The sequence below is a fragment of the Acanthisitta chloris genome, unplaced genomic scaffold (assembly GCF_000695815.1).
Source record: "Acanthisitta chloris isolate BGI_N310 unplaced genomic scaffold, ASM69581v1 scaffold2508, whole genome shotgun sequence".
Taxonomy (NCBI): domain Eukaryota; kingdom Metazoa; phylum Chordata; class Aves; order Passeriformes; family Acanthisittidae; genus Acanthisitta; species Acanthisitta chloris.
In genome coordinates, this window is record NW_008686368.1 from 50852 (window position 1) to 73784 (window position 22933).

General features: G+C 51.7%; 1 protein-coding gene across 1 annotated transcript in view; it reads right to left on the minus strand.

The window, feature by feature from the left end:
• The window catches only part of CAMK1D (calcium/calmodulin-dependent protein kinase ID), a 32888-nt gene extending 10158 nt beyond the window's left edge, over positions 1 to 22730 (minus strand). The window contains exons 1-5 of the mRNA XM_009080084.1: positions 22721 to 22730; positions 15244 to 15380; positions 12789 to 12915; positions 8216 to 8291; positions 417 to 529 (exon numbers count right to left, since the gene is read on the minus strand). Coding sequence (XP_009078332.1) covers positions 417 to 529; positions 8216 to 8291; positions 12789 to 12915; positions 15244 to 15380; positions 22721 to 22730 — 463 coding nt within the window. The remainder of the gene's footprint in view (positions 1 to 416; positions 530 to 8215; positions 8292 to 12788; positions 12916 to 15243; positions 15381 to 22720) is intronic.
• Between the last annotated feature and the right edge of the window lie 203 nt (positions 22731 to 22933).

Here is a 22933-nt window from a genome sequence, read left to right on the forward strand (position 1 = left end):
AACTTCTTGGGTTTACGGCACACACTGCAGACTCACTCTGAACCTGCAGAGCAGTGCCAGGAATGGAGCCAAACCAGTTTGCCATCTTATTATTCATGACAAACCATCTGGTTTTTGTTTGGATTTAATGGAAAAATTAAACTGCTTTTCTTTCTTAGGACAGACTTCTGCCATCTTCCTCTTCTGCTCCAGCCACGCTGTAGTGCTCTGTGTGTGACTGGACAAAACAGCACTCGGTTTGCTCTCCTGCAGAAACAAACTCCCACCCCTACTGGAGCTGAAAGATCTGCACATGCTCACGGGTTTCCAGTCAAAAGGAGCTCTGACTGTGATGGAGGGTGCACTCCCATGCCCGAGCAGGGTTTCTGCAACAGCCATGCATGTTTGCTGCAACCAACAGAGCAGTAACTACTTACCAGACTCGGAGATGTCATCCCAGTACGGAGAGTCAAACTCATACTCTGCCTTAAGGATCTGCTCAAAGAGTTTGGAGTCATTTTCATCATAGAAAGGAGGATATCCACAGAGCCTAATGAGGAACAAGCAAAGAGAGGTGTGACCACTGGACTCATCTCTGCCAGGAAGGTGAGAAAGGGAGAGAGAAGAAGGAGAAACTCTTGCTTAAGACTTGCCCCAATAAGTTTTCAAGCGGGGAAGCTCTGCCACGAGAGAGGTTTTTTCAGGAACATGCAAACCCACTTCTAAGACTGGCACTGTCCTGGGCAAAGAGGAATTCTGCATGGAAACCTGGTGCTGACTCATGCAGACATCCTGGCCTCTTTCTGCGTGCTTTCAGGTGTTGAACCAGAGGAATGGTTTGGTTACACAGACAGGACCCTTCCATCCTCTCCTACACACTTGGGAAGAGCAGATTTCACGAGCTCCACCCCACACCCACAGCACCCCAGTCCCTCTCATCCTGTGGCACAGCCAGCACAGCTGGTGCAAAGCAGGGCAGGGAGCCCTGCAGATGTGCCAGGCAGAGGGCAGGAACATCTGCAGGTTGTGCTGGGCTCTGTGTCCCCAGGCACGGCGAGGAGGATGTCTGGAGTCGCTGCACTCTGCAGCAGAGCCTGCCTGGGCTGCACAGGGACCTGCTGCAGAGACACAGAGAGCCTCTCCCTGCCTCACTCCTGCAAGGGACTTTGCTGACAGCACCTGCTGCCTTGCCTGAGCCAGCAACAGTCCTGTCCTGTCTGCAGTGCTGATGAGCACACTGCTCACACACCTAGCCCCAGGCCAAGCAGGACATTGGACACGAGATGCCTAGTCTGAGCTGACACACTCAGAGTGCAGCCTGAGTGCTGCAGAGAGCAGGACAGGCCCCGTGCCAAGGCCAGGCTGCTGCAGCCCTGGGGGTGTGCAAGAGCCTCAGCCAGCACTGCATGAGGCAACTGCAGCCACAAACTCGCGTGGCAGAGATGTCACCCCAGCTGGTGCTGCAGGCCCCACTCTGCACAGCTCAGCAGGGACATCCCTTTTTCAAGCTTTAACACCAATGTTGCCAAGCTCCAGACTGACCTCTGAGGCTGGTCCAAGCTCTCAGCACACATCCAGCTCCAAATGAAGAACATTTAACCAGCTTACATTTAACCAGCTTGTTCTAGTGTAACAAATATCAGCACTTACATCCCAGAGCCCTGGGGAGGGATACACAGACTGATTCTCACCTTTCTCCTCTTCCATCACAACCCTCAAGATGCTGTGTGCTTTCCTGAGGGGTTTGGAGGTGATGGAGTTGACAGCACCAGCACTGCAACTGTGAGATGGGCACTGGGGTAGAGATGCCCAGGATGGAGCAAAACAGCTCCTCCAAAGGCACTGGGAGCCAGTTCTCTGTCCCTCTCCCCTGGGGGCTCAGGGGGCTCCGTGTAAGAAGCCTGACAGCCCCTCATTAATTTCTGGCCTCCCTCAGCACTTTCCTTAGACAAACAAAGCAATGTGAGGTGAGCAGACAGTGCAGTGCATGCTGAGGTGTTGCCAGGCTGCTCTGCAGAGAAATAACTCTCCTAAAATGTGCACTGCACTAATTACCTCGGCAGAGCTACAGGAGCACAAGTTAGGGCTGCTGTGATTTATACATGCAAGAGGCAGGAGCTCACCGCTCAGCAGAGCTGGAGCTACAGCCCTGCCTGGGGGTGCTCAGAGACAGGGACCCCAGCAAGCCAGGGGCCCATGCCTCTCCAGCCCTTCCCCTGCCTCTCTGCAGGGCTGAGCATCTCCACGCCTGGGGTGGCAGCTCTGTGTCTAGGAGGTCACCACAGCCCACGGCAGGGGTGGGCACTGGGTGTGACAGGGCCACGCAGGAGGGTGCCAGGACAGCTGGGAGTGGGCACAGGGTGGATAACAGCCTCTTTTGGCACATTTTCCCTCGCTAGTGAGAGGTTGAGAGGTGTTAGTTGCTGTTACAGGTCATGGGCAGGGACATCCCTCCAAACAGCCCCAGACTGAGTGCAGGGCAAGGGCTGGTCCTGACTTGGCCAGGGATGGGATGAACCTCCTGCATAGGGGGAACCAAGGATGCTCCTCCAGGAGGCAAATAAATGAGGACCTACACCAGAGAGAATGTGAGCAGGAGCAAGCTCCAAGGTCTGCAGAGGTGACGTGGGGGGAGCACTGAGGCATCCTGGCACAGGGACAGGCTGAGAGCCAAAGCATGGGTGGTCTTGCTGCCCTTTCCCTCCAAACTAGAGTTCAGGAAGACACAGAATGTTACTTTAATGTTTGGCATCACTGGCTGTGTAGAAGGGGTGGGAAAGCCCCAGTAAATTAGCCTATCATGCAGTGTATGGCTGGAGGAAATCAGCTGGACTTCCAGCAACGGGGCCACTCTCCAAAGTCCATAATGAGTTTTTGGTTAATTCTTACAGAATCCAACTCCCACCAGCTCCATCTCCACATGCTGGGACATTTCTGTGTGAAAACAATGACCTCACTATCAGAGGTTCTGCTGCTTCTCTTCAGACACGCACAAACAGCCCCTCTGTCCTCGATGTGAAAACATGCTGCACGGTCCTGGGGGAGCTTCAGGCAGCTCCTAGTTGTCATCATTTTCTTGCAGTTTCACGGAGAAACAGCTTTTCAGAGTTCTTTAGCAACTTCATCACATCAGCAACAGATTTTCCCCTAACCTCCTGTTCCCAGCCTTGCCTTAAAAATGATGGGATGCAGGTAAGAAAAACACAGATGGATGTGCAAAAGAAAGATACTGCCAGAAGTTGTTTCTAGAAGCCTTCATGAGAGCACAGGGGGCTAAGAGGAACATTTTGTCACCAGGCAGAGAAAGTAAACCCCTGCAAACTCTCGGTACTTAGCAGGGTGATACCAAGGGCTAAATAACTCGCTCCCATGGTCAGTGTCCAGCTTGTAGCACAAGAGGCACCAGGGTTAGTTTTACAAGCAATTTGCTAGTTAGATTAGAGCAGAGAATTCAGTGAGTGCTCAAAGACCTGAGATGTATGGTGTGGGAAGTCATCCAAGTGCTATTTATAGGGGTAAACATGTGTGTTTCTTCTGTATGTCTTGGGAAAGGACCCTCATTCCGGCCGACACTTGTGCCCTCACAAAGCTGTGGACAAGGACATATGAGCATAGGGAATGCAAGACAAATGAAGAAGCAATAAGGAACAATCTCTTGGGGTTTTCCCAGTGTGTAACTGAGCTACCCTGAGCGCTCCAGCATGCCTGTGTACTGTGCCACTACTCATTCCCTGTCCAACACCAAACCCGTCGGGTATTCCTCGCTCTCGGGCTGCTGTGATGCCAAGCAGGCAAGATGACTGACCAGTTCTTCCCAGTGTGTGGCTCTAGGGTGATGGTGGAAGCTTCTTTTGGCATAATACACTTTGGTTAATCCTTCCATACAAATGTCACTGGTGACTCATGCACACCTACTTGCAAATCAAAAGCAACTCAGCAGCGAAGTGTGAAAGCAGGAGCCAAGATTTATCTCCAGATACTCATTGTTTATAAACAACAACATCGAACCAGTAACTGCCTTGTACTACCAGTGAACAGAACCAGAAGGAAATTCAAGGCAAAACGTGTTCAGCCTGGTGCAGAAGAGAAGAGATGCTGGCTGTGAATAACCAGGGGCTGAGGCAGAGTGTTCTGTGGTCACAGGTTCTTTTCCAGCTTTGAAACATGATTTTCTATTTCCAGCATAAATTAAGCAAATCTTCTTTATACCAGGTATGCACTGACCAGTGTTGTAGCTCCCTGAGCTTTTGTAACCCCCTGTGACCCAGCAAGACCCAGAGTCCAGCTGTTGGAAGCCCAGTGAAGCCTCTTGCTCTTTGTACACTCTATGTTTAAGCTGGACACATTATCACAGAATGGTTTGGGTTGGAAGGGACCTTAAAGCTCATCCAGTCCCACCCCTGCCCTGGGCAGGGACACCTCCCACCAGCCCAGGGTGCTCACAGCCCCATCCAGCCTGGCCTGGAGCACTCCAGGGACAGAGCAGCCACAGCTCCCGCGGCACCCAGTGCCAGTGCCAAAGGCACCATCCAAACCACCGTGTGATCAGTATACAGCTGAGCTCGACAGCGGAGCTCTTTCCAATTGAGAAATGCTGCAAGAGAAGTAACAGGAAATTTCAGGCTCTAAAATCAGTTAGTGTGGGTGAGGACCTCTCGTGCAAACAGGGTGTGACACGAGCTGCTGGTGTGGCCCTGCAGCCTGGCTGTGGCTAGCGAGAGGCACCAGGGACTGGAACTGAGACAGATATTCCTTCCTCAGACATCCTCTGTCTTGGGTATCACAGACACAGCTACTTCTCTGGAGTGTCAGTGCCACAGAAACACTTTGTTCTCCCAGTGTTCTAAACTGAGGGCTCTCGAGTGAGGCTGAGCTCGTGTCTGGAGGCTCTCAAACCACTCAGTAACAACCGCTCAAAGCATCTTTAATTTATGCCTGGCTTGGATTCCCCTGAGTTTCCATCCTCCTAAACGGCAGCAGTCTGACCAGAGTGGCCGTGAGGAACCATGAGAGGTGGGGCAGGACACTGTGCTGTGACTGCCCAGTGCATAAACACATCTCTGGCTGGTTTGGCCATGGGCAGGGAGCTCCAAAGCTGGCTGCAGAGCTGGGAACGGCCCCAGGTGGGTGCAGAGGTGTGCCGGGGGAGAGAGCGACCTCTCCTCCTCGCTGTCTTTCCTGAACCCTGGACATCTAAGAGATCACATCTGCAACTTCTGGCTGTTCTGGGAGCAAGGGTGAGAGCCAGGCCAAGGCTGGCCCCCAAGAGATGTGGGCTGGGTTTGTGAGACCACATGCACTCAGCAGAGATGGAGTCAGTGCAGACTGGAGCGTGCTGCAAACGCCCCACAGAGCAGATGAGTGCCTGCTGTGGGAGCAGGGGCTGAGCACAAAGCAGGGTGTGAGCCAACCACCCCAGCACGGGCATCTGGTGCCATTCAGCACGGTCCAGGCTCTCCCACTTGGCTCCATCTGCCGCTCCAGAAGGAAGGTCTGCGCGGTGCGTTTCCTCTGCCAGATCCACGTGGCTGTCCTGGACCCCCAGGGCAGCACTACAGGGCAACTGAACGGGTCACCCTGGGGCAGTGACCACTCCCACCCACCCAGGCTGGGTTCAGGTGCCCGCGCAGAGCCCAGCGCTGCTGCAGAGCTGAAGGGCACAGCACTGTGGGACTAGAGGCCCTGCCTGTCCTGCAGCCACAGCCTGGGACCAGGTGGGACACTGTGTGTGACTGAAACCCCTCCGAGCACCCACGTCAGGCCCCTGAGGGGAGCCCTGGGGTGCTGTGACTGGCTCAGGAGCTGACAGAGGCAGCTCACCTGCACAAGTATCGAGGGAGGTGCTTTGGTCTCACACCTGATCCCACCCAAGCACTAACAGCCTGGCAGACACACTACCATGCTCACGTGCTTTGGGTCACCACACACCAACTCATCTGGAGGAGCACTAGGGAGTGATTTGTGGAGCAGCCTCTGAGGCATTTTGGCATGTCTGTGCTCTTCCTCCCTGCTGCTCCCACTGGGCTGTGCCACCAAGTCAGGATCAGCACTGTCGGTTTTTGCTTTGTTTAGCAAAAGCCTTTTGCATCCTGCTGTTGATGGCTGCTCCCAGGAAAATCCATTCCCCTGGGAAGTTCTGAGCTCAACAGATTTTTCAAATACTCATGTAGATTGGGAAGTCAGTCACAAAACTAATGCTTGCTTTAAATAAACACACATGCAAATAAATAAAAGCTTCCTATACTATCTCAATATAGAAAGAAACTGTTTTGGGCAGCAAATAACTTATGCTCAGGACTAAATGCAAAGAATGAACATTGCACAGAGTGGGTAACACTGCAGTGAGCCTGGCACAAACACTTCCACAGCACCATCGCGAAGTTACTCGTGTTGGCAGCCACGGAACGGCTGCGTGAGGAGGAAGGGAACAAAGCAGGAAATGCTTAGTGCCTCGCTGGAGCTGCTTTTCCCCTCGGTCTTGTGCAACTGTGACAGATGTGTAAAGGGAAAAGTAACACGAACAGCAAGCTGGGAGGGAAAGACATTTGTTTCTGGGGCAGGCAACAGCCACACAGAGCCCAGGGCTCTCCTCTCCAAAGGCACAGGCTCCCTGTGCTCCGCGTGGTCACCCTGAGCAGCCTGTGGCCAAAGCCCAAGCTCCTGCTTTTCCCCTCGGTCTTGTGCAACTGTGACAGATGTGTAAAGGGAAAAGTAACACGAACAGCAAGCTGGGAGGGAAAGACATTTGTTTCTGGGGCAGGCAACAGCCACACAGAGCCCAGGGCTCTCCTCTCCAAAGGCACAGGCTCCCTGTGCTCCGCGTGGTCACCCTGAGCAGCCTGTGGCCAAAGCCCAAGCTCCTCCTGCACACCCACATGAACAGCTTGTGGTTCCAGCCCCTCACCCTGGGCACATGAATCTCTGCAGTTGTTACCTGGGCACCACGCAGGGACCCGCAGCCCCAAGCCCTGGGCACACAATGCCCCACCAGGAGAGGTCTCTAAGCTGGGGGAGCCACAAACAAGTTCTGCATTTCCTTCTCAATGCAAGGATTAGCAGTGATTTCATACACTCATGCACACTGATCTGGACTCAGAGATGCTGTGCTGTCACCCCTCTCTACACAGCACTGATGAGCCCTGGTACCAGGGTACCCCTGTGACCACAGTGGCCAGGACACCTCTCCAGTCCTTCCGTGTGTCGCCACTGGTGCAGTGACTGGTGCATCTCTTCCATGGCTCAAACACTGAAGGTGCACTCCCATCTCAAGCCCTGGCTGCCTCTTTCATGGAGACACATCTGCATACGAGGAGAAACCTTCTCCCTGTGAGGACAGCCAAGCAGTGGAAGGGGTTGCCCACAGTCTCTGCCTTTGGAGGATCCTGAGACACAACTGGGTAAGTCCTAGGCAGCCTAGTCTGACCTCAAACAGAACTTCCTGAGTTCACTCAATTGAAACTATCCTAGTATGCCTCTGTGAAGGGTGGGAGGTACTGAGGACAAGGCACTATATCTCCATACACATGAGTTCTGAGAGCAATCCACCACTTTGGAGGATGCACAGAAGTCCTGGTCCTGCAGCTTTCTCGAGCAATCAATCCTCACTCCTGTGAGCAGGATTGAGTCCCAGGAGAGGAGCCAATCTCATCCAAGAATGCAGAAGCTTAATGGCCTGACAGAAGAGTGACAGAACCCACAAGGCTCACCCTGTCCTGTGGGACCTGATGGTTGGATGTGATAAGGAAAATGATCCCTCACTTTCAGTAAGAATCTCAATACTTGGCATTATGTTTGGATGAGAATAATTCATTACAGTACATTAAAAGCTCTTTCGCCCTTATCTCCCTCTGTGACTTCCCCAGGGAACAAAAAGCCATTAGGGTGATGCCTTGTCTTTGGGATGTGCCTGTGGGCATGGTGCTGTGCTCTGTGGACACTGCCAGACCTGCTCCTTGGCAAAGTAACCTGAGCAAGGGATAAAACGAGTTCAGCAGTGCCAGAACCCAGACAAGCCCTTACTGCTGCACACAGTGCAGCTCGGGAGGGAGCAAGGATTTGGGCACTGCAAGGGAACTGCTTCACTTCCCACCACTTTGCCCAAATTTCAGCCTTTGTGCAACTGAGAGGTGCCCAGGGTTCATGTGATCCTGGGGCACAGGTGTCAGTGCTGTTTTGGCCCAGGTACCTGCATGGTGGGAGAGCATGGTGCAGGGACTGCAGACCCAGAGGTACTCACAGGATGTAGGCGATGACCCCGATGGACCAGCAGTCCACGGCTTTGCTGTAGGGCTTCTGGGCCAGCACTTCAGGAGCTGAAAGCAAAAAGCCACATGTTATAAGAACAAACATCTGAACGTGGTCCAGAGGCAGGACCTCGAACCTTGATGCTCCCGAAGACCTCGTTTTGTCCCTCATACACAGCCTCTGCCTCTGCAGATGTCCTGAGGGTTTGAAGCTCACATTCTCCCAAAGAAGGATGACTCCTGACGTGGAGCAAACTCCCCATTTTTTGACTCCAGGGGCAGAAAACAAAACTAAGCACAGCAAAATGCAAGACAGGCAGAGGATCATCCCCTCCCTGTTCTGCCAGAAAATGAGGCCAAGCTTTGCACAGTACAGAGAGGCACATCGACCCTGAGAGCATCACATGGGGAGCTCCAGGGGCAGCTCAGACACGGCTGTCTCACATCTGGGGGAGAGGGAGGAGAGCAGTCAGCACATCCCCAGCAGCTGGGCATCACTCAGAGGGAGCCAGCTGCCCTTCCCACCGAGCACAGCCACCTCGGGGGGAGAAACAAGAGCAGCAGCAACTGGACACACGTGTGAAGGAACTGACCCTTCTGCCACTTTCAGTCACCACAGTCTGAACTGTGCCTGCAGCAAGAGCCTGAGCACGACCAAAACTCTGTGCGGGTCTCCCTCCCCATCTGACCCAGTGAGAGTTAAAAGGGTGTGGGTTCTGTCTGGGAGTGTTGTGCTCTCCCTGCTGGGACCTTGCAGTGCAAACGCTTAAACCCAAATTTGAAAACCCTGTGACCCTAATCTTTTTCATGTAAAGAAGCTTTTGCTGTTTTTTCAAAGCAAAATGTCCACAATAATGCAAGAACTCACTGACTGTGGCATTCCTAAAGCAGCCTCACCACACTGGGTCTTAAACAGCACAGTATTTCCTCTGAGCACTTTGGAGTTCACATGCTGGAAGAAAAGTCATGAAGGGGCAAGTCCCAAGGAAAGTACTTCTGGGAGAGTTACACCTTCCTCTGCTAGGAGTCTTACCAACATCCAAGCAGTTAGTTACTAGAGAAACAGTGAAAAATCCCTGAAGCACATAGATACAGCAAAACTTGAGCCTCATGTTTAGCTGCTGAGAATGGTGCACTGGTAGGACTCTCCAAAGACTTAGCTTCTTCAGCTAGACAAGTCAACAAAACCAAGGTCAAAACTGCCAGCAAGGAAGGGAACAGGAAGCAGTAATGAGAAACAGAAAAGACTTTCTGGTGCCCTGGCATGAGGGTTTATAGAAGAGATCACAGGCAGACAGTGCACGAGGCAGATGAGGCATCCAGGCTGCATTTCCACAGGAGGAAAAATGATGGACAATGGTCCCAGGGCCTCATCCTACCTGCAGCACGTGAGGATGTGCTTCCCAGCCCAGGTGACCTGCTGGTTTACAGCTAGGCTTTTTTTGTTTAGCTATGCTTTTCTTGTAATAAGAGAAAAGCTAAAGGCTTGCTTCCAATGGGGCCCTGTCAGAACACTGTGCCATTACCCTCAGCCAGCACAGCTATGCAAATAAGCTCCCTAAAAATGCAGCTGCTGGAGGCCAAAAACAGCAACCCACGTTCCTGCAAAGAGCTCAGGTGATGGGGATTGCTCTGAGACTTTAAGCCTGTTGATCACACTGTACAAGTCATGAGGGTGTTTGTTCTTCCTAACAGCTTCACACTTCCCAGTGTTCTCCTTCACCCCCATCACGGTGCTGCTCCCAGCGGATCTTCTTGTCCCACAAAGAGTCTACTGCTATTTTCTGTGATTCAGATGGCTCCCCACGAGCTGCAAGCCAGGAGGAACAAGGCCCTTGTATGAAGGGTGGTGGCTTTGAGGATCCCCATAGGAGGAGTGCTGGAAATGTGGGAGGAACTGGAAGATCTCAATAGGGTTAAAATAACCTCTCACACTGGGCAGGGACAGAGCTCATCCAGCCAAGCCAACTGGCCTGGGGCAAGCCAGGACTGGAGGTTCAGCTGGTAGCTGTTTTAGTGCCAGTTTCCACCACATGGGCATGTCCTGCAGGTAAAGAAGTATGGACAGGCTGCACAGGTACAAGATTGCCAGGAAATCCAAGAGGGAAGGTGAGAAATGGGCAGAGTTTGTAGGGCCACCAAAGGGAGATGGTGCCAACCCCACTGCTCAGGACTCTGGAAGCTAACACTGAGGAGGAAGGACAGAGAGGAACAGCCCTGCACCACTGGGAGCACGGCTGGGTGCACAAAGGGCCCACCCAGCCCCTCTCCTGAGGCAAAGGCAGTGCAGGATCCATGTGAGCTCCTCGGCCCCCTGTGCCTGTCCTCTCCACAGTCAGACCCCGACGCACACAGGGAGCAGCTTCAGCACAAGACCAGAGTCCCTCCTGCACTGACTGCTGAACAACTTCCATGTCTCACACAGTCCTCCATCCTGCTCTGGCTGGCTGAGATGAAGTTTGGGGCTGTTTCTGCAGGACAGCAGGGCTGCAGTGCAGTGCTGCTGCTGTCCCTGTCCCGTGTGGCTGAGCCACATCTAGCTACCTGAGGTGGGACACAGCACAGCCACCCTGTCTAGCAGAGGTAACACAAGAAAACCTTGCATCAGGGGGTGGAAATGGAGCTGAGCAATGGCACTGTCCCGTGCAAGCTCTGGTGAGAGCAGTTCCCGTGCTTTGTTTTTAATTCATTACTCATATTACTGCCCAAACAGCTCCTGAGGTAACTTCTTGCTAATAAGGATATTCCAAAGGCTTATTGAATGTTTTCAAACCTTTGAGTCAAAGGATGCCAAATAGGTCAAAATTCAACACGGAAATCTATTGCTTAGCCAGAAGTCACGGCCTTGCACGGGGCTGAGAGAAACACGTGGCTCTGGTGGGAGCTGAAGTCGCTCCTGGAGCTGCGAAATGACCTTTCACAGCAGCACCAGAGCAAATGCAGTGAGTGAGGTGAGGTGTGCAGGGACCAACCACACGCTGGGGACAGCCCAATCTGTGGGATGGAGAAGCACAAGGAAATTTTACTCGAAGCTGTGCTGGGACGCAGAGGAGGAATTTTAAATCTCAGCAGGCTTAAGATATTATCCAGCCACAAACAGCTCATAACTCAGCCTTTCTGCATGAGGAGATCAGATTGCCCCAGACAGGCTTGCTAACATGGTTTTCAAACTTCTTGATGCTCCTAAGTCCCACATGCAGAAGTAATCAAAGCTTTTGAGGAACCAGCTCTCATGGAAAGCCACTCAGTGAGACCCAACTCCCAAAAGCTCTTCAGAGGAAGCTGCTGAGTGACTGGAGTCAGCGCTCGGTGCGTGCCCAGGCTGACACACCTCAGGGGTGGCTCATTCTCAGGCGTGTTCAAACAGCTCCTCCATCAAAACTGGGCTATTTCAAATGCTCTCAAGAGGAGCAGCCCAAACCTGTGATGTTTAAACGATAAATCACTAATGGCTTATAGAGATCTTGCCCGTGTCACACGATTCACTCAGAGTTTTGAAAACACCATGTGGTGCCGATAGGAGGAATGGCTCTTGCATTGATCTGAGGGCACTAAGCAGGTCACAGAACCAAAGAACCACCAAGGCTGGAGGAGACCTCTAAGGTCATCCAGTCCAACCATGAACCTGTCACTGCTGGAACCCCCAAACCCTAACCCAGATCCTCCAGTGCCACATCAGACACCTCTGAAACACCTCCAGGGATGGTGACTGCACCACCTCCCTGGGCAATATCCCAGTGCTGAACACCACAACAGGGAAAACATTTCTCCTCACACCCAATCTGACTCTGCCCTGGCTCAGCTCATGACTGTGCTGCAAACTGGAATGATGCTGGCAGACAGGAAAGCTTCTGGATGTGGACAAACTGCCAACCAGGTGTGCAGGAGCCACATCATCAGGTGTAACACTGCAATGGACAAGTTCTGTGCTGGGAAAATGCTCTCTGAGCAACCTGTTACATTAAAATAAAAGTACAGTGCTGAAGAGGAGTTGTTTAAAAAAAAACCCCCACCAACAAAAAGGAAAGAGAACAAGTACCTAAAGAGGTTTTCTTTGTGAGAGAGGAAAAAGCCCTGTCAGCCCTTCAGAAAGAAGCATCCACGACCCCCTGAACCACAATGTGTAAATCCTGTGCCCAGCAAGGCAACAACAGGCCTGGAGGCTCTTGTGCAGCTCTCAGCACCCAGACCATGAGCAGTGAGAGTTCTCCAACACCTCTCACAGCACTACAGCTCAGGTCACAGGCTCTGAGAGCTTCCCCTCCAAACACGATGCTTCTCATGCACATGGCTGTGCTGAGAGGCCACATGAGACCCCTAAGGGCTCCAGCAGAGTCACTCCCTCATCTTCATCAGCACTTCAGCAACGTCATCTGAGCTTCCTTCCCTGTGCCCCGAGACTCGCTGCAGTCAGTGCCCGTGCCAGAACAGAGTGCAACATGCTCGTTAAGGACAGAAGAGCTGACAGCAGGAGCTGTGACAATTGCTGTCTCAGCCCAGTTTGTGCTGCTGCCCTGGAAAACAAGCGTTACTTTATCTTCCCTGAGGTATAACCAAAGTCCTCACCGACATAGCCGGGCGTCCCGCAGGCTGTGGACATCACATCTCCTTTGCCCTCCATCTTGGACAGCCCAAAGTCACTGATCATGATCTTGGACTCCTCATCCTGGCTGTAGTACAGCAGGTTCTCGGGCTGGAAAGGACAACAAGCACAAAGCATTCTGAATACTGAGGTTCAGTGACATCTGTTGACTCGTGCATTGCATTTAATACAATCCTTACTTACATCATACACAAACATAGTTTGGTTCCCCTCAGTCTAAAGAGTCTTACAACCTCTATGGAGATCCTCTCCAGAATCCTGTATGGCAACTCATGGAAGGAAATGACATCCTGAGCCTTGAGCAACCTTTCCGGGATAACAAACTCCTTTGGCACCTCAGATAAGAACTGAGCCCCATCCCTTACTTGGGAGATGCGTCTGACATCACTTCAGAGTGATGGAACAGAAGGATTCCTTTGAAAGCAAGTAAATATGGCAAACCAGGTGGTGCAATGAACATTTTTACACAGAAAAAGGAGAACAGTAGGTATCAGAGAATTTTTGTATCTGCTCCACTGGAAACAAACTGTTTTGAGAGAGGAAGTGCCTTTACACTTACCAGACTTGCAGCGAGGCTGTTTTAGCTAGAGCTGATTAGGAAAAAATGCTGTAGCTCTAAGCACAGCGACTTGTTTATGCCGAGAGGAAACAAGAGTCACTCTACAAAGCCTCGTGTCAGGCGAGTGGGAGAGCCCACCAGCCTCCCCCTGCTCCAGCACAGCCCTCCATCCACTGCTGCACTGCACCGCGCTGGCTCGGAGCCCTGAGCCCACTCACCCCCTGCCTGGACCCTGGGACTGCAGCAGGGGCACAGGCCCTGGGCTCCGGGTCCTCACCTGCAGCAGCGAAGGGTAGCCAGTGTTGCAGAATAACCTCAGTATGGTCTGTTGCCCAAAGCTGGTACAACCCACAGCCTGTTGTGAGCTCCAGGAAATGGTGGAGAGCAGCTGTGGCCACACAACATCCTCGAACTCCCTGGAGGACATCCCAGCTCAGATTTGTAAGGAGGAGCAATTGCAGTGCATCAGCACCAACAGTTACCTTCTCCTCTCCACCTGCTCTGGGACAGGGAGATGAAGTAGTGCCAGGAGGTGACGTCGTCTCTACGCTACTCTGAGGTTCTAGTTCAGCTTCAACAGGAGGTTAAAGCATTTCCTGGCTCCCCAGCCCCAGCAAACGTGATGGCTCCATCCCTGGGGCACAGTGGCCATGGAAGGACCTACAGGCTGCACCCACAGCCGAGGGCCAGCTGGGCTGAGGCACAAAGGGAAACGATGCGGTGCCTAAAAGTAAAGACGAAGTTGTACCATCTCTGTCCCTTTCTCCTTGTTCCAGTGCTTCAGCTGGCTCTTACCACACTGACACTGGTCCAGGGACCATGGGGCCATGCCATGTTCTGCCCTTGGCTGGAGGCACTCCTCATTTTCCTGCTGCACTTTGCTCTGCTGAGGGGTTGGCAGAGCTGGTGTTAAGGGAAAGGTAATTTGTGCTAACTCCTCTCAGGTTCCCACTTACCACATTCAGTACGGCCCAGACACCCACCCATTCAGAACTTTAACTTGTCTGAAAGAACCCTGGTCCTTCCACTGGTGAATTCAAGGAGCATGAACAAGGTGGCTCTGCCTTTCATTCCTTCCGTGCATCCTGAGCTCCCCTGGACGTCACCTGCTGCTTTCTCTCCTTGTCTGCTGCTGCTTTACTGGATGAGGGACTTGGAACCCAGACCTGCTTCTCCCAACTGCAGCAAGTGCTATTTTGGTGTCTGAATAACACATAATTACAGTAAGTAATTGCTGTGGATGTTTCATGGGTTGTATTTTTGCAGAGTGGATTCTTTCCCAGATTTCATTTTGGGGATCACAGTTTGAAACTTACACTTGATATTTTGAGATCATAAAAAGCCTTATTATATCCCTGTTTTCCTCATCATGGTGTGTTTGTGCTGACAGAAATTCACAGCAGGTGTTCCTCATCCAGCCTCTTCCATGAGTCATTTTAAAAACTGACATGGTAGTGACAAAGACTTGCAAACAAGTGGAAGACAGAGAAGAGGAGTCAGTCTTTGCCCCAAAGTACCACTGGAGAAGTCGGTTCACCTACATTCAGCATGGACTTACATAAACTCTGACAGTGATTTGTGCACGAGTCACTTCCCAATCCCCAGGTCTGGCATTTCACTACAGGAACTCTGAAATCAGAGACTTTGTTTGCAGTGAGAGCCACAGCCTGCTTGAGACTGCAGAATTCTGAGTTTTTCCACATCATATGTGCAAAACTGCTATTGTACCAGCCCTGACTGCAAAGTCCTCACTAAAACCCATCAGGTGGGGAGGCTCTGGGGCATCTGTCCTGTGGTCAGACCCTCCTGGGACTCGTGTCAGACTCGCAGGGCCTGAGCAGGGTGCCCTGCCGCCGTACCTTGAGGTCCCTGTGCACGATGCCCATGCGGTGCAGGTAGTACACGGCGTCCAGGACCTGGCGGATGAGGGTGCTGGCATCCTTCTCCGTGTAGAATCCCTTCTCCACGATGCGGTCAAACAGCTCTCCCCCAGACACTCTGCAAAACACCAGGGCAAGCAGCAGCATGAGCATCTGATCTGGCACGTCCCTTCTAGCTCACTGATGTCTGCCCGGAGCTCTGGGGGCTCCCCAGGGCCCCAGAAAGCATTTGGGTCTGGTTTTCTCACCGTCCGGGGACTGGTCAGGCTGCAGTGGAGAGTCAAAGCCACTGCACAGTGGGCAGAGGTCACAGACTCACTAGCACTCCCAGGGGAATCACCCCTGCCCCAGCAAGAGCCAGGGGAGCAGACACTGCTTTCCAGCCTGTCTCAGCCCAGTGAGCTCTGCACAGGTGACTGGTCTCCTGGTGCTGGTCCCACGAGTCCCACTGAGGCTGCAGGGCTCGTCTGATCCCCTGGGGTTCACCTCTCACTGCGCTGGGCAAGGCTTGGGCTGTGTCCTGGAGGGCTGGTCCCACTCTCCTCTCCCTGCCAGCGAGTGAAATGCCTTCGGGAGCTGGGCCAGGAGCTCCACAGCGTTAGTACTAGAGCAGTCTGCACCTCTGACAATTCTAAATGCTCTCAGAGCTCCTCCTGCTCTGCTCGTTCATCGGCAGCCACAGCATCTTCAGGCAGAGAACAGCCCTGCCCAGTGCTGGCAGGAGACTGTTATCGATGAGGAGCCCAGATTATCAGTGCAATCAATCACCAGAGGACACAAACGAGGAAAGGCTTCCACAACTCAGAGGGGAACGAAGATAAAACCTTGACATCCTGCCATTTAATGTCTGCTGTATTGCACTTTTTCTCTGCCTTGCTAGAAATAACATGTTCTGAACCCAACCCTAAATAAAGAATGGACACATTAAAACTCCCTGGAGGAGTACCAGGGGAAACAGAAGAGGAAAGAAATGCCTGAGTAATTGAAATTATAAAACTGTCAGCAGAAACCTGCCCTACCAGGGTAAATAAAAGATTCCCATTTTAACAAGCAAAACCTATTAAAAAATAAAATGTATGTGAGATGTTTCTTCAGCAAGTTGCACCACTTAGCATATCATAAATAGCACCATAAAACTCGCCTTAAAAACAAACCCAACAAAGGGAAAATAACAAATGACTGCAGTCACTAACTGCATGTGGACTGGGAGCTCCTCACCGCACCAACGCGCAGGAATCCAGTCACTGCAGGAGCAGCTGCCCAGGGAAGCCTGGAGAGAAGGCTCCCACTGAAACGGGACACGGCTCAGGAAGGGAAACTCAGCCTGGGATGGAAAGAACATAAACAGCTAACGGTCCCACGGGTGCCAGGCAAACAGCCCCACCAGGCTGCTGAACGCTGGCACCAGGCTGGGACCGCAGGGCGGGCGACGCTCACCCCGGGCCTGGGTCCTGCAGCTGCTCCAGCCAACTCCCTTCCCACCCTGGTCCTCCCAGCAGCGGCTGCACCTCCCGCCCTCGAGCACCTGTGTGCTGTGCCAGGGCAGCACTGGCACCCCCGGCCCAGCGCTCTGCTCCCTGCTCTGCTGGCTCCTCACCCCTGAGCCTCACGCGGGAACTCAACTCTCTTTGGAGCCAAACTTACCCTGGCGGATCTGCTGTACCCAATTTACTGCTGTACACGGCAAATCCTCGCAGCCCCTCCAGGGCTGCACGGCCAAGCAGAGCCTGACCCAAGGCCTCGAGGGAACAGCTGGTACATCCACAGACACCAGCTCACTCGAGTGCCCACAGCATCCCAGGGACACCCATGAGGCTCCTGCTCAGCTGTGCGGCGGCTCTGGGGGCACAGGGGACTGGCACTACACGTCTGCACTCACCTACACCCCGTGTGCCCAGCACTCTGCCAGGGTCTACAAGCACCACGATTTTCACACCCCCGAGCTCCGACAGTTCCACTGGCACCTCCAGAGCAGACAAGGAATCTTCCTGGCATTAGCAGGTTGATCACACTCAAGTGTGCTCCTTGCTGGTCTGACCAGGACCCAGGGAGCACAGGGTGCCCAGGGAGGTGGGGGATGTCTCATCCTTGGGAACACCCAAGGCCAGGCTGGATGGGGCTCTGATGACCTGCTGCAGTTGAAGATGGGTTGGTCCCTTCCAAGCCCACCCATTCTACGATGCCATGACATACAAGTTGGTGCTTCAGCCTGTTTGTCTTCATGGCTCTGCACTACATGAAAAGGCAGAGCTGGAGCTCAGCAACAGTGACTCACCCATGAGCACCGTGTCAGTCAACAGTTCCATGTCACCACATGCGAATCCGAACGGATTCATCAGTGAAAAAACAGCATTTTAAGAGATGCTACAAAAATACACACAGTATGCACTGAATAACTCCAAAGTTTAGTTCTGCAAGGAGAAATCAGTCCCTGGTTTATTCCCTCCCCTCTGTGAGATGGCAGCAAAGCAGCCGATCACTCTTGCTTCTAGAAAAGGGAAAAGTACAGCTCTGTGGACAAACCACCACACAAAAGACATTTTCCAGTACCTGGAACTAACTTCTGACTTACTAACTACTGTCTTATTCCTCCACTTCCTCACAAAATAAGTGAATGGTTAAAACCTGGAGGAGATTCCTCACTGGACAGCAATTTAGAACTAGCTCATGTTTCAGCACTAACAGGTCTGGTTCACATTCTTTTTGCCTTGTTTTCCAATGGAAACCAACCTCGAGGTCCTGCCAGCATGGACAAGGGAGAACAGGCCCAGAAATAATGAAAGCAGATTCAACTGCAAAGGGACACTGTAAATTACACACTAGATAGTAAACAGTTCTGAAACAAGATCAGTGCAGCACTAAGAACTGTCCTGAGTAACAGAGAGGAGCACAGAAAAGAACAGCGAAGTCACCTCAGCTGGAGATTTGCTGTGAGTTACACTGAACAGACACATTAAATACATTCAGTTTGGGTTGCTGTGCATTCCTCTCTCTGAGCCTGAATCCCAGACCTGCTGCCTCACAGGTCAGTCTGCAGGCAGAAGTGGCCACAGAAACAGGCAGTGTAAAGTGAGGAACACCTGGCTCAGCAGGAGCTCTGAAGCTCCTCATTATCTCCTGCACCTCACAGAAATTCTACACTTTGTGGCTTTTCTCTAGGATTTACATCCCTGAGTGTCAAGGAAGTTGCAGAGAATTGGTAAAGAAAACCACGAAATTCTAGTTGCTTATGATGAAGTATTTCCTGAGAAATGTGCAAGTAACTGCAATAAGCACAAGGAAAATCCCATTTTATTGTGCATGCACAACTTTAATTTCATTCTAATTATCAAACTAAAAAATTAATTTAAATCAAATCTAATTTAATTCTGGTTTTAGGGTAGACAACTTCTATAAAAATCAGGAAGCCTATGCTGGAGTTGAAATATGTGCTGGAGTTATCAAGGACAGTCCCTGAAATACTCCATGGCCATGAAGACTCAAGCAAAAGGTTTAGGAGCAAACTGAGTACAAAGGAGCAAAGAACATTTTCTTCTGAGCATGCACGGCACACTCACACTTCCAATGTGTCTTACACAGCTCACACCCCCAAACCCTGCAGGGCTAGGGGAGCTCCTGCACAGAGCTCCCACTCCCCTCCCTCCTGCCAGCACCAGGACAGAGCCATCTCCAGGCTGCAGAGCTGCCAAGGCCAGCACCACCTCGGGGTGTGAGGAGAGGACATGTCCATTTCTGTGCTCATCTGGACAAATCCCACCCTGATGATCTGCACAGAAAGAGTCTGCGAGATGATTTGGCCAAAAGCATAACCAGAGTTGGGGAAGTTCAGAGAAGAAAAGCAACCAGGACCAGAGAAAAGAGAGAGCACATCCTGCAAAGAGAAGAGAGAGGACTCGAAAGGACCCTACAAAACCACAGAGTCACAGGATCACAGAACCATTTAGGTTGGAAAAGACCTCTAAGATCATCACGTGCAGCTGTTAATCCATCACTGCCAAGTCCACCACCAAAGCACTCCCAGAAAGGCTGGAGAAGGGATGAGGAAATATAACGAGTTATCTCACACCACAGATGAGGAATGAGGGACCCAACGGAATTAGCAGGTGGTGGATTTCAGACAAAAGCCTTTGTCATCGGAGGAGCAGCCCTGGAGCAGATGAATCTTTGGTATGACCCAATAAAGCTGCTCTCATGTTCTTATGTTTGTGCTCATCAAATTAATTATTGCATTATTCAATCAACCCTGGCCTGAATGTGCATACCTACATTAAGGGAGTCTTTTGATCCACTCACTTAAAATCAGATCTGACAGATTCAGAGATTTTAATGCCATCATGATAATCTAATCTGACCCCAGACAAAACAAAGATGGTACCATTTCTGCCTCAGATCTCCAGCTCCTGGCTGGACAAAGGACTATCGTTTAGCAGCACAGCCAGGCTTTACTTAGAAGATACCACTAATCCCTTGTCTGCTTTGTCCAGTAGTTAATTACACACACTGACTAATTACATGGAGGTTTCCCCGATGTCCTGTCACTGGAACCCTTTCAACACTGCCTGCAGACTCTCTAGCTGGATTACAGCAACTTCACTCTTCAGGGTTTGGTAAGCTCATTTTTCCTGTTTCCACCTGAAGTTTCCCTCCACAGAAGTTCTGTTGAGTAGCCACCTGTGCAGGTAACCTCTGTGAGGAGCTGAGCAGAAGCTGAGTGCACATACAGCAATGCTCATCTCCAGTCCCCAGTTTAGGATGTTAAGTCACCATGTTAAGTATCTTCACTTCCATCTGCATCACTAATGAACTGGCCATTCCTGGACAGGAGATGGACCAGGACTACATATCTGTGTTTCAACAGTGAATTCAGTATGACCTAAGCAGAATGCAGTTTCCAATTTCCACTCTTTCTAAACATCATCTGTTCACTGTACTTCATCTCATGAGTTTATCTCAGCGTTACCTCTGTTTTCCAGAGTGGGGAGTGAAACTCTCCAGTCCTGAGCAGCGCAGAGACAACACACTGCATTCTTACACTTCAGCTACTCTTACTGACCACCCTTACAGATGCAGCTTCAGCTAACTGAAACTGATGTGACTGTTCAGAGCAACACTACATCCTCAGGCAGCAAATTCAGTTCTGACAGAGGCTGCAAGGGCACCTGTCACGGCACTGACGGGACCGGGGGGAAGAGGTGTGGGAATCTCAGGATTGTCCATGAATTAATTGACTGATCTCTTGGCCAGCCACCTCTGCAGAAGGGACACGGCCCACGGGGACACAGCCAGGATGGAGCTGTCACAGCAGTGTATGGCACACCCCACTGCTCCAGCCCCACCGCTGCCCGCGGGGCTGGCACACCTCACCGCGTCCCCCTGAGCCTCTCCTCGCCTCCCACCTCAGGCCTGTTCTCCACATCTCCATCCCTGCCCAGCTCCGAGCATGGCAGTGTCCTCAAACCAGCCCGGAGGGGGCACGTGAAGCACCAGGGCTCAGCTGTCCCTGCCGCGGGACGACCACGGGGTGAGCTCCTCCAGCAGCTGCTGCCCACGGCATCCCCACGGGAGATGGGAGGAGTGAGGTGTCACCAGCAGCCAACGGAGCACCCAGGCAAAACTGGCCAGCAGAGAGGCTGGGGAACCTTGAGTGAGCCCAGCTGGGCACGGAGAGGGCAGGAAGGGAGATCCTGCCAGCACCAACCTCGGGGACCACAGCCCCACGCTCACTGCCTTCGTCCTGTGCACGAGCTGAACTTGCTGCCTTAGCAGGAACAATCCAAGCTCCAGGAAGGCAAGTATTTGCTGGAAGACCTAGCAGAAGCACAGTTCACAAAAGAGAAAGTCTCCAGAACGCCCTATATAACACAAATGTGCCCCAGGGCTTACTTTAGTCATCCCTCAATTATTGCCTCACCATGTCTGCTTTAGTCCAGGCCACCGAGATGCATCTAATGGAAATCACCAATTCATCACAGAGACAACTACCAAGCATATAATCACAGAGATGAAATCAGACACATGCTCACGTTAATAACGAGGGCTACAGAGAAAGAGGGAAGACTTTATGATTCTGTTATTTTTAAAGGCAGTTCTTTGCTCCTGTGTCTTAACAAACCAGGCTGGACAGCTGCCAGGCACTCTGGTTCCCCCGGGACTGTCCCCTGGCCTTGGGAGACGTTTCAGATACCCACATACACACTACTGCTCCAAGGCTGCCACCTATTCTCACACCTCACACAGTTGCCTTGACACAGAAAATCGTCTCCAGCTAATTCTTCACTAATCAACGCAAGTAGCTCCACAGTAACTTCATCTTCAAGACAGATGAGCAAATCTTTGCCAAGACACCAACCCTGAGAGGTCATGCTCAGTGTTGTGGGAGTTTGTGTTACCATCACTGTGTCTGTTTCTGTAATCTGGATGAGCCTTGAGCAACCTGCTCTGGTGGGAGGTGTCCCTGCCCTGGGCAGGGGTTGGGGCTGGATGGTCTCTAAGCTTTTATTAGATGGCAATCTTGGACTATGTCTTCCACAGCTGACTGAAAAGTCCCCAAGCTGAGTTTGGTCCTGCAGGGAGCACATCCAGCTCTCTGGCAGGCAAACCAGGTGTACTTCTGCAGTGGAAGAAGCCATTCCCTTTGGCCATTTGTTACAGACTAGTATGGAAAACAGATTCCACACTGCTGATTTAGGAAGTGCATTAGGCAGCCCTTAAACAATGAGTTACAATCAGGTATGAACACCCAGAGCCACTGCTGAAAACATTCTCCTGCTCTGCTGTGCTTTGGTGCTGCTCCAGTTGCAAGAACTCAGCTCCCTGGCCCAGCTCCTCAGCCCAGCACCGGGACTGACCCACCCCAGTGCCACAGCTGTCTGGTTTCTGTTTGGCTGTGGCATTCCCTCTGCAATATTAAAATGTCATCGGTTCAGTTTAACAGGCCAAGAAAAGGCCTTAGTCAACCATTTAACAGCTAAGTAAAACATCTGGCAAACGCACATCAGTCCAGGGACTGCATTAAAAGTTTAAGGGTTCAATTCAGAGGAATCTTGCTGGTGTGTTCTCAGGAGGTTAGGGAAAAGAAATGCCAAATGCTTCCCCCCTTGCAGCTGCTGAGCACCAGGCTGAAACCCCTTGTTAAAGTCCCTTCTGGTACAGAGCAACTCTGGTACATTAAAAGCAGCTCTGCAAAACACTCCTTTAAAGGAAACTACTTACTGGGAGAAGAGAGCTGACACTTTTATGATTTGGCCTTTTTTTACTAATTGTGTGGCTGTTGTTGTGCTACAGTGTCCTGCCTTGAGTGCTCCAGTTCGTCGTGGCCACCCGAACGCTGAGGCTGGAGGTGCCCAGCTCTCCCACGAGGCAGTGCCTAACATCCCAGTGCTCCTGAGGCTGAAAGTTCAGACAAAACCAGAAGAACTTTCAGAGCTGCCTGAAGTCCTGTTTGAAGACACAACACCGAGCTGCATTATTACAATTTCTTCCACGGTTCAGCTTCCTTAAGGACATGGTCACTCAGCAGAAGAGAACATCTTAATGAAGTGCTTTCAGATTCAAGCAGGTATTGACAACATAATGGACTGACAATATTGCTGTAGAATAGTAAACATATCCCAAAACACCTCAGCTTGCAAGAACAGAGCTCCCAGCTGCCCAGGCTGTACAGGAGCAC